This window comes from Megascapheus bottae, chromosome 15 (genome assembly GCF_031878675.1).
Source record: "Megascapheus bottae isolate mThoBot1 chromosome 15, mThoBot2.hap1, whole genome shotgun sequence".
NCBI lineage: Eukaryota > Metazoa > Chordata > Mammalia > Rodentia > Geomyidae > Megascapheus > Megascapheus bottae.
Genome location: NC_143523.1, coordinates 44,221,060 through 44,236,622, shown reverse-complemented (window position 1 = coordinate 44,236,622; position 15,563 = coordinate 44,221,060). Strand labels below are relative to the sequence as shown.

The window sequence follows — 15,563 nt, the reverse complement described above, 5'->3', positions numbered from 1 at the left end:
GCCCCTCCGCAGTCTTTCCTTTTTCCTTTGCCTGTACTGGGGCTTAAACTCAGGGCCTGGGTACTGTCCCTGAGCTTTCTCTCTCAAGGCTGATGCTATATCACAGGAGCCACAGCTCCACATCTGGATTTTGCTGGTTAGTAAGAGATAAATGGTCTCACAGACTTTCCTACGGGGGCTGACTTTGAACCATGATCTTCAGATCTTATTATCTGATTAGAGGCATGAGTGACAGACACCTGGCCTGTCTCTCTAGTCTTGACTGGCATGGAACAGCTTTAACCATCTAACCAGTCCAGGTCCCCACACTTCAAACTGGGGCTAACAATGAGTGAAAAGCAATTGATCCACACAGGACACCAGAGCACTAGGAAGTGATGGTCCCCAGATGTCCTGGCTCCCTGGTGGGGGCGGGGCCAGGGCCCTTCCCAGCTCCTTCATCAATGTGGGGAAGACTGGTCAGCCTTGACCAAGCTTGAAGGCCACAGGAATCTCCTTCAAACCGGGTCACAGGCCAGGGCGCTGGAAGTGAGCCAAGTCTTATAACTCTTTATCAAAGCTGGCTGTTAGTTTCGGATTAAAAAGGTAAAACAAAGGAAAGTGAAGAGGCAGCCAAGCCTCCCCAGCTGAAGCTGGGCCCACCCCTCCCTGAGGGCTCCGGGGTGAGGGGCAACGGTACCCAGAGGTGCAGACCAAGAGGAGTAGGGGTGCAGCAGACCCCCTTGGGGGCCTCCCAGGGGGTGCCTTACACCCTGCCCGGGGTGTCCCAAAGCTCTCACGGGGTCACAGGGCGGAGGGGGGGTCGGAGGGCGGAGAAGCTAAGCCGGCAAGCAGGACCCGGTGAGGCCGCGGACGCCGCGGCCACAGACCCCGCGTTTCCTGAATCCTGGGGGCGGGGGAGGGGTGCTTACTGTCCACACTAAGGCCTCCCGCGTCCAGGGGGTGGGAGAGCAGAGGGGGGGAGAGAAGAGAGGAGGAGGGGAAGGGGGAGGGGGCGAGGAAAAGGAGGACGACGGGAACTGCAGAGAGAATGTGGAGCTCAGAGAGAGGAGGGGACGGCCCGCCGGGAAGGAGAGGCGGGACGCGGGGGGGGGGGACGGCGAGAGGCGCCGGGGAAGCCGAGGAAGCCGGAGAGCTGGTCCTCCGCCAGGCCCGGCCGCCTCCCGAGCCCGGCCCGCACTTACTGTCGCCGCCGCGCCAACACAGCAGTCTCCGGGGCCTCTGGGTCTCCGGGACTGGGGCTGAGGGGGGCGGGCGGGGGCGGGCAGAACGCAGGCCCGGCCCCGCCCACTCCGCCGCCGGCCCCGCCCACGGCCACGCCCACGGCCACGCCCGGCCGTGCTCTGCTGGCGCTTCCGGGTTCTCAAGCGTTCGTCTCTCCCCCGCGTGCTTGCGGGCGCCCCGCCTGGCGATGCCTGGAACTGCAAGAGCTCCTTTCACAGATGCACAGTGACCCGCCCCTCTCCACCCGGGCGCTGAGCAGGGCGGGGAGAAGGGGCGGTGCTCAGCCTCCCTCCCCTGAGCCTCGAGGCCTCGCAGAACTCCCCTTCCCTCCCCACTCGGGCTCCTGCAGGCCCCATTCCTCCTCAGTTCCCTCCCCCGAGACTCCTCTAGGAGGGGATCCACCCCCGTGGTTAAGGTGGAGGGAGACCCAGAGATTGAGGCACCGCCAGGGGTCACCCACGAGTCCAGCCTCGGCCCCCTCACCCCACACACGCCTGGATCCCAGCCCTCAGGAGCATGGCTCACTCCAGACTTGACCTGCAGTAGGGTAAAGGAGTTTATCTGGGGCCTCAGGAATTGCAAGGGGATGCAGCTTCAGATAACGCTTAATGGTAGTCCAAAGGAGGGAAAATGTGAATTTCTCAGAACTGATGGACTCAGGGAAATGTGGGTCAGACGAGTTGTGTGTGTTTTGCACACACACACACACACACACACACACACACACACACACACACACACACACACGAGGTATGGGGAAGCCTGTCATAGGCCGGGAAAAGGACAGTGAGCCAGGGAAAGTTTACTGGGTGTATTTCAATGGGCCCCTGCTTTTGGGCCCCTTCTGAAGAAAAAAGGCCCTTCTGTCAGGGGACAGACACCTTACAAATGGAGATGGCTCTTACAGATGGAAGGTTTCCTTACAAAGGGCAACACCTTTCCTGTGTCTTCTCTCTTCCACCAACCTTTTATGCCAAAGGAATACTTTTGGGGGTTTGCATGTTCTGGCATCCTGCAGTACTGGATTCAGATCCTGCCCAGACCCCCAATCAGAGATAAGAAATGGAATGGCCACATTCATCTGCCTTGGGGTCCCCTACTCTGTCTCTGGGATACATGGCACATTGTAGCTGAGTAGTGGGGATACCAGTCACCATAGGCAGCTAGCTGGCACTGTCCGGGTGAGGGCACACTTCCCTAAATGGTACCATATTTAAACACACTGGAGGGGCCAGGAGTTTGGCCTAGTGGTAGAGTGCTTCCCTAGCATGCACGAAGACCTGGGTTTGATTCTTCAGTACCATATACATAGAAAAAAGCATGAAGTGGTGCTGTGGCTCAAGCGGTAGAACTCTAGCCTTGAGAAAGCCCAAGGACAGTGCTCAGGCCCTGAGTTTAAGATCCAGGACTGGCAAAAAAAAAAAAAAAACCCACAATAAACACACTCTCAAGAGGAGGAGGAAGGTGGGGGGAGGAGGAAGAGGTAGAAAGGTGAAGGTAAGGAAGTCCAGAGGAAAGAAGGACACCCTTTAATCTTGCTGGCACTTTAGAGGTTGATGTTTTATAAGCAACCTTTAGGGCAGTCCCAAAAGGATTATGATTTTGTACTTATTTCTTGAGCTTATAGTGCCATCTTGTGTCCATATCTTGTTATTGCACATGTTCAGGGCTGGACTCCCTCCCTAGGGTCTTTCCTTCCAGGGATCCAGGGTCCCCAAGAAAGGTATACTTATTCTGGAAAGTACATCTCTACCATAACTTTTCCATCTCATTCTTTTTGGTGCCAGTCCTGGATCTTTGTGTACAAGGCTAGTGTTCTATCACAAGTCCACTTCCAATTTTTTGTTGGTTAATTGGAGATAAGAATCTTACAGACTTTTCTACCAAGGCTGGCTTTGAACAGGGATTCTCAGATCTCAGCCTTCTGAGTAGCTAGGATTACAGACGTGAGATACCCATGCCTACACTTGGCCTTGATATATCATTTTATGCCCTTTTGACTTCATCAAATATCCTTATATGTAAAGTGTGTTTCTTGTAAGTGGTACATGTTTCCTTTAAATTAAAAATCAATTTTACTTGGAATCTTTTTGTCCATTTAAGTTGAACATAATTATTGGTAGTTATGTTGTAATAAACTCTACTACCTGTTCCTCTATTAATACAAGTGGTCCTTCCCCCCCTCCTTTTTTGTCATTGCTTTTGGTTGATCAGTTTAAAAATTATTAATTTCTCACATTAATATGTTTAACATTTGCTAGAGATTCTAGTTTTCCACACATGGTCTACTAGACTCTAGTATCAATTGCAGATTCCCCATTCTTCTAGGTAGGTGCAAACAGTTCACTTTCATCTGCTCTGCCCTATTTTGTATTAGTGATGTCATACAATTAAATTCCACATTATTTAAAAACTTGCAGATTCATCAAATGACCATGGCTTACACCTGCAATCCTAGCTTAGGCAGGAAAAAACTGTGAAACTGTTTATCTCCAATTAATTAGCAAAAAGCCAGAAGTGGAGTTGTGGCTCAAGTATAGTGCACCAGCCTCAAGAAAGCTAAGGGACAATGCCCCAGTACTAGCACACACATACACACAAACTCTTAGATTCACCTTTCTTCTTTCACTTTATTATTATTATTATTATTATTATTATTATTATTATTTTGATTCTGTAGGTTGACCTGGCTAGTAAGTTTCGATTGAATGTCAGAAGTTGTAAATGAAAATCAAGGCCTACGTTCCCTGCACTGTAGACCTATGGGAAAGTGGCAAGTGGAATCTTGTCCAATTTCATTCAAGTGGAGGCCCCAGTCCCTAAGAGCTGTGGGTGTCAACGCAGGCTAAGGCCTGAGGCACACGTCTGTATGGATGCTGAAGCTGCTTTTCTTGCTCACGTCACCAGCAGCCTGGAGCTGTGAGACAGTGTGCTTTTGATCTTTGGCCTATGGACAAAATTCTGAGTCCTGACTTTTGTAGGACAACTCCACCACAGGGAGCACAGCTATGCTCTCTCAGATTCTACCAGCCATTGGTCTAACACTGAGCTTCATGACTTGGTATTTGTGACTATGCTCATCTCTGCATGCTGCCTGACTCCACCTGTACAACGGCTGCTGTCCTGCTGAATGGCTGAAAAGCCCCTCTCTCCCTCCTTCCTGCTCTATTGGCAGCACTTGTCCTGGTAAGTTACAGTGGCATCTCAGGTTTTTTGTTGTTGTTGTTGTGTTTTGTTTTTTTCCCAGTCCTGGGGCTTGAACACAGGGCCTGAGCACTGTCCTTGGGATTTCTCAAGGCTAGCACTCTGCCACTTGAGGCACAGCACCACATCTGGCTTTTTCTGTATATGTGGCACTGAGGAATTGAATCTGGGGCTTTGTGCATGCTAAGCGAGTACTCTACTACTAGACCAAACTCCTGCTTGGGACCTCAGTTTTTATTCCACTTTGAGCTATTCAGGGCTAAGTCCACTTCAACAAGCTATCACTGAGTTAGGTCCACAAATACTGGGATTTCTGGGGCCCACTGGCCCTTTCTGGGGCAAACTTCTTGGGCCAAGGCAATGGAATAGGTATTCAGGTCACCCACAATGGCCCCAGCAGTTCCCCAGGACTGCTGGAATAGCAGGGACTTAAAGTGCTCCGTCTTCACACTGTCCCCAGTCTAAGTTGGGTCATCAACTTATACAGACCTCTGAAAAGGACTAGGGACCACTGCAGCATGCCTGGAAGACAGTGGCCTTCCTGTCTAGCCTGCCACCCCAGAGGATGGCGGGGTGATAGCTGCTCTAGTACCATAGACTTCAGGCACCCTAATTAATGTATCCTTCTTCACTAGGGAGTTGCAAGAGCTTTTAAGCAATTACTGGCAACTATAATGCTCAGCAGGCAATGCATGCTGGGAGATGTAATCCAGACTCAGGTCACCTTTGGGAGGCCTAAACCAGCAATGAATGCTGGGAGATGTAGTTCAGACTCAGAGCACACTGGGAGGCCCAAGGTCCACTGGGCAGAGGGGACCAGAGGGTAGAGGAGTCATCTTAAGTCATACAGTACCTTCTTGTCTACTAGGAAAGCACTCTCCACCCCCCCCCCCAAGTACTTGCATCTGTGGGAAAATTATCGCAATATTGCTGTTAATTAGAACAAGACCATTTATTACTGCCTGCTGGAAACAGCTCACAGTGAATACACGTCTATGATACCACGGGAAAGTTGCCACCCTTCTCCTTGCATGGAGTGTAATTGCTCAGTGTGAAACCTGCACATTGGTAGACTTGGCTCATTGTTCCTTTCTCTTTCTGCCAGCATGACATTCCCAAGGCCCAGAAGAATGCTCGGGAAGACACCTCCCTGCCCCTCTCCCCCAGCTCTTTCAGGACACACCCATCCTGACTGGGAGTCAGGCAGGCTGGCTACCTGAGCACAGGATTTGACCATATGCACACTTATTATGCCCATAGAACATTGGCTCATGAGCAGATGCAGACCCAGCACAGACCCTCCCTTGCTGTATGACTGCAGGGAAATCTGCCTTACTCTCTGCCTCACTCCTTTAAGTAGAGTGAGGCCTGATAGCCCTGAAGAGAGTGATACCCAGGTGCCTGGAGTGTGCATAAGAACAGTCATTCCCAATTGCCAATGCGAGCCACCAAGACAACAGGCTACAACCTGGATTTTTATTAGACTAGGAAATATAATTTATTTCATAAAAATTAATCTTGTTACAATAGGAATGCTAAACATTATTTACAGGTTGTAGTTTACAGAATGAACAGAGGTGGGCTCGAGGCAATCTCTATAGAGTTCTGTAGCCCCTGGACATATAACCAAATGCATGGCCCAGCTCTTTACCCCCAAGAGAACTACCCCTTCCCATGAGTTCCTCTGCAGCTGATCCCAGAGCCTGTGGATGGGTCTGGCTCAGCTGCCTGGGAGCTGGGAGAAGGGGACCAGAAGACCCCAGACTGTGCAGAGATGAGGAGCCCCAGGTCCTCCGGTGTTCCAGGGCTGGGGCTCCGAAGCCTGGGCACCGAGAAAAAGCAGGAGAGGCACGTAGGAGATACACTGACTGACCTGTGGCCTCAGGTAGGGCAGGTACGCAAACCTGGGCACTGAGGAGTCTACACCCCCACACCCCAGTGGGACACATGCCCTGATATGCCCAAGGAGGAAAGCACAGGTGTACATGAGGCAACACACACACACACACACACACACACACACACACCCCAAGAGAGATGAAACACGGAGTGGCACCACTAGCTTCATGGCACCTTTGCTGCTGCTGCTGCTACTCCCCTACAGGACACATGGGGTCTCTATTTACCCAGGACATTGGAGATGAGGTCCCCTGCAGACTGAGTGAGAGATGGAATTGGCAAATGCTTTTTATAAAGCTGGGCCCCTTCCCGTACCCCCAGGAGTCCAGTTCTCAGTATGCTCAGGTTCTGGGACAGTTTCTGCAAGCCAATCAGAAACTGTTGGCTGAGGCTCACCCACCAAGGCTCCCATCCTGAGGACAGCCAGACATGCTTCTGAGGGTGGGCATGGGCTGGTACAGTGTGGCAGGCATAGAAGATATGGTGGACCAGAGAAGGCAGTGCTAAGGTTAAGGTCACAAGGCAGTGTATTGGCACAGCTGGAACTCAGTTCCTTGGTTTTGGATCCTGGGCTGCAGAGGGCATTTTTAGAACTTGTGATGGGAGTGGTACCAACAAACCTGTCATCACGGCTCCAGCCGGGCCAGGCTTCCCCACAGCCACTGACGGCTTTTTGTAGGCAACTCAGCAGCCCAAGTGGAAGGAAACTCTCCAGTCTCCAGGAGAGGCCTTACTTGCCTAGTCAACCCCATCCCAGGTCACAGTGGCGGGTGAGAAGCTCCATGAGTCCCTGAAGCCACAGCAGGGAATGGTGGTTGTGTCTACAGCCCTACAACTTTTTCCTACTCAGGAGACCAGACTTTCAAAGGTCAGGATATGCCCCAGCTAGTCAGGGCTTACCAGATAAGCCCTGGGGACAGCACCTTGAGCTAGAAGGCAGCTGACATTTGCCCTATCTTGAGTGCCAAGGACCCTCCCCCCCTTGGAAGAGGCCTTGGTGCCTACAGTAGGATCCTGACCCCAGCTACCACCAGCCAGCAGAAAGGACAGGACCCATCCCTTTCTTTTAGGACACACTGGAGTACCCCAGGACATGCTGGCAGTGGATGCCGCCCCTCCACACAAATAGAAAGTCCCTTTTAAACCTCCCAGACTTGAGAAGGAATATGAACTACTAAGGGCTAAGGGAGAGGCATGAACAGATCAGATAGAAATATATATGGCTCCATCTCCGGCTTTACATTTGGGTATACATGCTGCAAGGCTGGTTGCTCCGAGGCTCTGAGGCCCCACCCTAGGGAGGGGGGCGCAGGTGCTTAGATAGGAGAAATGGGGAAGGGCAGGTTCTGGATTTCTGGGAGATTAATAGCAGCAAAGAATTCCATTTGGTCTCTCTCTCTCTCTCTCTCTCTCTCTCTCTCTCTCTCTCTCTCTCTCTCTCTCTCTCTCTCTCTCTCTCTCACACACACACACACACACACACACACCCTGGCTAGAACCCCAAACACAGTCATTCATACTCAAGAAAAAAGTTTTTTTTTGTTTTTCATTTTCTTCTTTTTTTTATCTTCTTTTTCTTAAAAAGGACTTATCCAAATATATGGATAATAAATCATTTGCGTTTCCTAAGAAACTGTGTTTTTCTTTTCCCTTATGGTTTTGGTGTTGTCTGAACCTCACTAGTGTCTGAAGCTCCTCCCTCCCTGCCTCGTCCCCTCCCCTCCTTCCTTCCTTTCCTTTTTGCTTATGGATTGGAGAAGCAGTTGGCCTGACTTGTACTTGACTCTTCAATGAGGGAAGGGGTATAAAAGCTGAGAGAGTGGGGAACAGGTCCACAGTGGAAGAGGAAGTGATCCCAAAACCAATCCCCCTCCCCCAGGACCCTGAAGTTGCAGGGCTGAGGGCAGGGTGTGGGGAGGAGCAGGAACAGGTGTGGAAGGAGACCACGCTCCTGGTCCTGAACTAGCTTCGGAGGCCTCAGCCCTTCCCCAGTGGCAACCAGGGGACAGCAGGCCTCTCAACAAAAGAACACATATGTTTGCTAAGGCTGGTTGTGGTCTGAGGGTTGGAGCAGGGGGAGAAGGAGGAGGAAGTGAGGGGCAAATCCAGCTGTCAGCTAGAGGACAGAAGAGCTGGATGCCCCTATGAGGAGACTGTCTGGGCCTCCCTGCATCACCTCCTGTCCGTCTCTTCTGAGCCCTTTGTTCCGGGTACTCAACAGTCTCCATCTGTGGCCATGGCCACCAGCATCTCGCTCTTGCCCATCTCCTCCAAGGCACAGGCCAGGCTGTTGAGGTCCCCGTCATCCTGCTGCAAAGCTTCCCAGAGGTCCAGGATCACACCTGTGGGGCTTGCTTTGGTGGCAAAGTAATTCAGGTACCTAGGGAGGAAAGGAGAGGGGAATTGGCTCCTCTGGTGCATTCGGCACCTCCTGGGAGCCTGGCCAGGGAGGGTAAAGGTGTATTGTGCACTCCAGCAGTCTATAGTCCTGGGTCTGAATCCCATTATCTCTGCTTGCAGGCTGTGTGGCCCTAGGTAAGTCAATACACCTCTCTGGGCTTCAGTTACCTCCTGTTACTGTTTAGATACAAAGTATCTGCCTTACTCTTTTCCCAAAGGCTTATATATTGAAGGCTCCTTCTCTGATGCAAACTGTGTTCCAAGGTGGGACTTTTAAAGAGTGCCTGGATCACAAGGCTCTGTGTATTTATCAGTGGATCAAGTCCCCACGAATGGGGACTATTAGGAGATGGTGGAACTATGGAAAATAGGGCCAGATTGGAGGAAGTAGATCACTGAGAGAGTATATGTGATTACAGGGCCTCTTGCCCTGGTTCCTTCCTGTCTCCCCCCCGACCCTGGTTCCTGTCTGCCATGAGGTGAGGAGCTTGGCTCCACCACAGGCTCCTAGCCACAAGCCAGCACCTTGGAACCATAGCAAAGAAACCAGCCAACCATGGACTAGGGCCTCTGAAATAGTGAGCCAAAATAAACCCTTCCCCTTTAAACTGTTTGTCTTAGGTATTCATCATAGTGACAAAAAGCGGAGCAGACAAGAACTAAGGTCACATAAAGCCAGGGCCTATAGCTGCCTTTCTTTTGCTTATCGTTGCCATAATTATCACTGGAATTGGTGCCAGATTGGCACTGGGTGACAGGCTGGTGCCTAGCATACCAAGCTTTTTCCTAGTCTTTCAGGTCCTGCTAACTCTCCTATGTAAGAACTCAGCTCAGCCATCTTTGAAAGCCCCACTCCTTTCTAGAGCCTGTCTGGCCTGTAGGCGGGGGCTGGGCATGACATTCATTAAAGAGTTCCCAGACCCAATACACAGAAACCCAGGAATGGTGGCCTATATACATCTGAGCTGGTCCAGGACTGTTGGGATCCCTGCCTCCCAGACCTTGAGGATGAAGGAGGCTGGGGTGTGGTTTGGGATACTCACCGGTCCATGGACAGCTTCTGTGCCAACAGCCTCCAGTCATTGCCCCGAGAGCTGGGGGCATCAAGGCTGTTGCAGATCTTCTGACGGATGGACAAAGGGATCTTGAAGGCATAGGGTCCCAGCTGGGTGGTGACAGCACTGCCAGGGGCGGAGCAGAGGACATCTAGGGAGCTAGCAGGTGTCTGGGAAGCACAGGGGCAAGAGTGAGCTTCGTCACCATTGGCCACATGCAGCTTTGCTACCCTGGTCTCTTAAGATCATGGAGGCTCAAGTTCCTCTTTCCCTTTGGTCTGTGTGCTGCTCAGTGGCCAAGGCCAGGGGCTATAGGGCACCTCAGTGCTTTGCTCATGCAAACACCCCACAATGCTGATGAAGACTTCCGATTAGGTTTTTTTTTTTTTTTTTTTTTTTTTTTTTGCCAGTTGTGGGGCTTGAACTCAAGGCCAGGCACTGTCCTTGGACTTTTCTCAAGGCTAGAGCTCTGCCCTTGAGCCTCAGCACCACTTCCAGCTTTTTTCTATGTACGTAGTGCCGAGGAATCAAACCCAGGTCTTCATGCATGCTAGGCAAGCACTCTACCACTAGGCCAAACTCCAGGCCCCAGACTCCCAATTAGGAAAGTGAAGAGCCTGGGTTACAGTTCCATCAAGAGAGACCCATTGTTATACCCATGGAAAATGAAGTCTATTGAAGGGAAATGACTTGCCAGGTTTAAGTGCTCGTAAGTGGCACAGCTGGCTCCAGTGTTCTTTATCTTAAAAGAGAATACCTAGCATTGGCACCTTGGATGGCCTGGGGTTTTACAGCCCAGTCTGGATTTATGGAAGCTAAGAACCATAACTTGGTTCTAGGACTGACCTGGGTTCAAATCCAGTCTTATCATATTTGCCTCCCCTAAAATCTTCTTATTTTTCTGACAGAGACCAGCACAACTATGGCTTGTGTATCACTTGTGTACATGCCACACCCAGATGGTACCCAGAGTGAGTGAGCCCTAAGTGAGCAAGTTCTGTTGTGCCTTGGCATGTTGCAGCCCTACCGAGGAGTCCTGACCCTCACCTCGGCCAGTGTGGTGTGCAGCTGGAATATCTGGCCTTCTCCTTCTACCTGCCGCACGCATATCTTGCAGGTAAACTCCGTGGAGGCAAGGCTGTGCCTCTCCAGGGTGAAAGTGCAGTGCAGGGCCTTCTGGCTACCACTCCAGATGTGGTAGAAGGGGATCTCCTGCGGGGGGTGGGGGAGAGTATTTCAGGCAAGGCTAGCTGCCTATCTCCCCTCAAGAGGGTGACACAGGGAGTGCTATCTAGCCTCATGGAGGACTGGGACTTCAGGGCAGAGGACCTGGTCAAGGGCCTTTGAGATGGCTGCGTCATGTCAGGTCCTTGGTTTTAGAAGGAAGCTGGTAAAGAGGCACATGGGAGACAAAAAACAAAGCAGATACGTGCGCCTGCTAATCTAGGGGTGAGCCCGAGGATGGGGGGACATATGGAGTTTAGTGAGAAGGAGTGATAGGAGTGGGGAGGCTGTGTGCGGAGGGAGGGCCTGGTGGGGGCTGGACTTCCCTGGGCCACCCCTAGGAGGAACTTCTCTCCAGGACGACCCTCACCTGGTACTTGGCCAGCAGCTTGCTCTTCCAGTGGGCATGAGGGAGGTCGTGAAGGGAGAGGCGCAGGTTGTGGTAACTGTCCTTGAATAGCAGGGGCTTGGGCTCCTCCACCAAGTAGCCACCCAGAGTCCGCTCCAGTTCTAGCACCTCCTGTGGGCAGGGCAGTGGGAAGGGGGAAATAACATCACACCTGGCCCCTGTGCCCTTTCTGTTGCAAACTGGGAGGCGAAAGCCAGCTCATTTGAGCACAGAGCACAGGACTCATTTGACCTATCTAGAGAGTGTTTTAGTTAGATAAATGAATGGGTGGATAAACAGAAAATAGATGGACCAATAGACAACAGGACAGAAAATAGATTTATAGATAGAATGACAGATGCATGAATGGATAACAAAATACATGGATGGATGGTTAGAAAGACAGATATATAGAAGGCTGTATTGACATGGCAAGTGTCAGCACTGAAAGATATTTGGAAGGAAAGATAACAGGATGAATGGATGTGTGCTATCCGGATGGTCTGTGGACTGCTGAATATATGGACAGATTAAGAGGAAGATGCACAGATGGATGGGGGAACTGAAAAACTCAAGAATGCCATCAATTTCCCTCTTGATCTCCATCACTCTTTAGCCAAGGTGGACACTCATGAAGGCCCAGCATTGGGGTATGGTTTGAAAAGCTTTACCCAGGGCCTCCCACCCTTCAGGGCCCTCTGGAGTCCAAGCTGTCCGATCCTGAAGAGACATGCTCACTTTCCCATGGGGCCCCTTTCAGCCAGATTGCATCAGTTCACAGCATGAAGTCTGAGACAAGTCACAGGAGACTGGGAGATTATATTAAACTGTAGGGAAGGACATAGCCCAGGGCAGGGGAGGCCCGGGGAGGAGGGGTGGATGGAAGAATGAAGGGAAAGTACTTAAAACCAAGTTTGTTCCCTTCTAGTAAGTACTGCTAGGATGAGACAGGTCCTAGAAATAGGGTAGGGACTAGGGGAAGGAAGGGGCAGGGCCTTTGAGGCAGATGAGGTGGGGTGGGTGATGCCTACACATGGTTCCCCATCTGCTATCACTAGGCTACAGATTCAGGCTCTCTTCTCCTACCCTTTGTCTCAGTGGCTTCTCACTGACCCCACTGCTCCCTCACTTAAGAGGGAGCCTGTTCTTCTGTGTTTGCTACAGCCTGATTTTCCTCCCCTTGCCCAGCCTGCCATTCTACTGACTAAACAGAGTCAACCCCCTCTACTTGTCCCTGCTCTCCAACTGGCCTCTGTGACTCTCACCTATCCACCCCTGCAGTGCAGCCAGGGGGCTTCTTAGAGATCATTTTCTAAGCTGGGCATGGTAGGGCACACCTGCAGCCTTCTCTGTTTACTTAGAAATTGGGAGGCTGGCACAGGAGAACTCCAAGTTCAAGACTAACCTGGTCTACGAAGAGAGCCTCATACAAAACAAAACAAAACAAAACAGATAACAACAACCAACAAGGTGGGTGTCAGTGGCTCAAACCTGTAACCAAAGCTACTCAGGAGGCTAAGATCTGAGGGTCATGGTTCAAGCACAGGCAAGGAAGTCTTTGAGACTCCTAGCTCCAATTAGCCACCAAAATACCAGAAGTAGAGCTGTGGCTCAAGGGGTAGAAAGCTAGCCCAGCCTAAGGCAAAAAAAAAGCTCAGGGATAGCACCTAGGCCCTACATTCAAGCCTCAGGACCAGCACATCTCCTCCCTCCCCTCCTTGCACACAAAGATAAATAAAAATGGAAAAAAGAAAGGACATTTTCTAGGTCTAGCCACCTTCTTACTAGATAGTTTCCAAATTCCTTGGTATGGGAGGTTATGTCCTCCATCTGTCCAGCTCTCTCTCTCTCATCCTTACATACAGCTCCCTATAGAGGTCCCTCAGAGTCAACTATGCACCAGCCTTGGCAGGGCAGAAATCTCTCTGCCTGTCTGGAATACCCTCCTCTCTCTACCCAGAGCACCAGCTTTGTCTTCTGGAGCTCAGCTGAAAGTTTACCTTCTTAAACCCTATCTATGCTCTCAACAGATTTCTGTCACCTCCAGCCCAGAGTCTGGTCAGGTGGGAGCTGTGGCCTTCACCCCTGTCCTGAGGGGTCAGTGCCATGTGAATGTTTCAGAAATGCTTGAGTAAGTCAAGGGGGATGGTGGAGGAGGCCCTGAGGAGGGTTGCTGGAAGGAACCATGTAATTGCAAGATGCCAGAGCTTGTGGCCCTGTGGCTGGCCCTACCTTCAGTGCTACTGGTGTGTCTTCCAGGCAGTAGACCCTAAGGCTATACTCCAGGGAGGTACAAAGGGCTGGGGCAAAGATGGCCAGCTGGAGCCGCTTGACTGCTGAACGGGAGTACGACTCCCCTGTAAACACATAGGTGCCCAGCTGGTCCAGTAGGATGTGGCAGGACCTCGCCTCCAGCTGGCAGTAGCATGGAGTGTTCAGGGTCTCCTCATCCAGGGTCACTACCTCCTGCAAAGTAGAGTTGGGTTGGAATGAATAGGTCATTACCTGGGATGGGCCAGGAGGAGAGGGGGCAGGTTAGGAGATCTGGCTGGCCTCAGCCTGGGCTCCTCACCTCCCAGTGACCCTGGTGGGCCTGGGTCTTCAGCTGGAAGATCCAGTCACCAGCACGGACTTCGGCACAGTGGGGCATGGTGAGGATGACGGGGCGGCACAGCAGGAGGCCTGTGGGCCCACAGGTCACTGAGGGGCTCAATACTGTCTGGGTTCCTTCTGAAAGTGGGCTGAAAGTAGAGGGAGGCAGTGAGGGCAGGCTGCAAGAGGATCACTCCCCTCCCCCTTCCCAATCCCCTCCCAAGCCTAGTTTCTTAGGCTCAGGGTCCGGGAACCCAAGGCATCATGGGGGTTGGGAGTGGAGTTGAGAAAATGGCATCTATGTTGGAGTTGTTTTGAGATTTGGACTGTTGCTCTTTTTCTTTTTTAGTGAGTTGTGGGGTGTGAACTCAGGGTGCTGTCCCTCAGCTCTTTTGCTCAAGGATAGTGCTCTGCCACTTTCAATCACAATGCTGCTTCCCGTTTTCTAGTAGTTAATTGGAGGTAAGAGTCTCACTGACATTTTTGCCCAGGTTGACTTCTTTTTTTTTTTTTTGGTGGGTCATGGGGCTTGAACTCAGCCTGGGCACTATCCCTGTGTGCTGTCCCTGAGCTCTTCAGCTCAAGGCTACTGACCTACCCTTGAGCCACAGCCCCACTTCCCCTTTTCTGGAGGTTAACTGGAGATAAGAGTCTCAGGTCCTTTTGTGTCAGGACTGGCTTTGAAAGATGATCCTCAGATCTCAGCCTCCTGCGTAGCTAGGGTTACAAGCGTGAGCCACTGCACTCGGCTCCAGGTTGGCTTTGAACTGTTAACTTCAGATCTCAGCCTCTTGAGTAGCGAGGATTACAGATGTGAGCCACTTGCAGCCAGCAGGGCTATTGCTTTTCTACTGTAACATTCTCACAGCCAAATCTCTTTTGACAAATGTTGCTAAATTTCCCTCCAAAAAGCTGGTACCAATCAACACTCCTGCCAATGTGCTTGGGAGAACTGGGCCATGTGCCCATGTTGAGGCAAAAAGGTGTTAACATTTGGGAGGAAAAAAATCTTGAAAATTCTTTAAGAAAAAAAATCCTTGGAGCCAGGTGTGCTGGCTCACGCCAGTCATCCTAGCTGCTCAAGAGGCTGAGATTTGAGGATCGTGGTTCAAAGCCAGTCCAGGTACAAAGTCTGTGAGACGCTTATCTCCAGTAAGCCACCAGAAAAATCAGAAGTAACACTATGTCTTAAGCGGTAGGGTAGTAGCCTTGAGCTGATGAGCTCAGGGACAATGCCCAGGCCCAGAGTTCAAGCCCCAGGACCACCACCACCACCACCACCAAAAAAAAAAAAAAATCCTCCAATCTCAGTTCTCACTGACTACAAATAAGAATATATCCTGATCACTGCATGCACAAGTGTCTGTGTGAATCACAGAGGTCCTCTATCTTTGTACTGAGATGTTTAGTGTTTCCTATTAACTATGAAACTTACATTGCAAGGATGCCAGCCTGCATGCAGATAGTTGGTGAACTACAGTTGCTTTATGACTTACATTGTTAACCACGTGTGCTTTAAATATAGCCACAGTAAGATAGATCAATGCTGTCCCTAGAAGATGATCTCTAGTGTCAGA

The 15,563-nt window shown here is 51.1% G+C and overlaps 2 protein-coding genes across 3 annotated transcripts in view; both read right to left on the bottom strand.

The window, feature by feature from the left end:
* Window positions 1–1,244, bottom strand: part of Slc29a3 (solute carrier family 29 member 3) — a 32,842-nt gene extending 31,598 nt beyond the window's left edge. The window contains exon 1 of the mRNA XM_090346499.1: window positions 1,185–1,244. Within this exon, the coding sequence (XP_090202625.1) occupies window position 1,185 (1 nt within the window). The 5' untranslated portion in view covers window positions 1,186–1,244. The remainder of the gene's footprint in view (window positions 1–1,184) is intronic.
* Window positions 1,245–7,711: 6,467 nt separating this feature from the next.
* The window catches only part of Unc5b (unc-5 netrin receptor B), a 73,606-nt gene continuing 65,754 nt past the window's right edge, over window positions 7,712–15,563 (bottom strand). For both annotated transcript variants that reach the window (XM_090346497.1, XM_090346498.1), the window contains 6 exons: window positions 13,967–14,135; window positions 13,627–13,860; window positions 11,377–11,526; window positions 10,830–10,994; window positions 9,771–9,952; window positions 7,712–8,707 (listed from right to left, as the gene is read on the bottom strand). In XM_090346497.1, coding sequence (XP_090202623.1) covers window positions 8,542–8,707; window positions 9,771–9,952; window positions 10,830–10,994; window positions 11,377–11,526; window positions 13,627–13,860; window positions 13,967–14,135 — 1,066 coding nt within the window. In that variant the 3' untranslated portion in view covers window positions 7,712–8,541. The remainder of the gene's footprint in view (window positions 8,708–9,770; window positions 9,953–10,829; window positions 10,995–11,376; window positions 11,527–13,626; window positions 13,861–13,966; window positions 14,136–15,563) is intronic.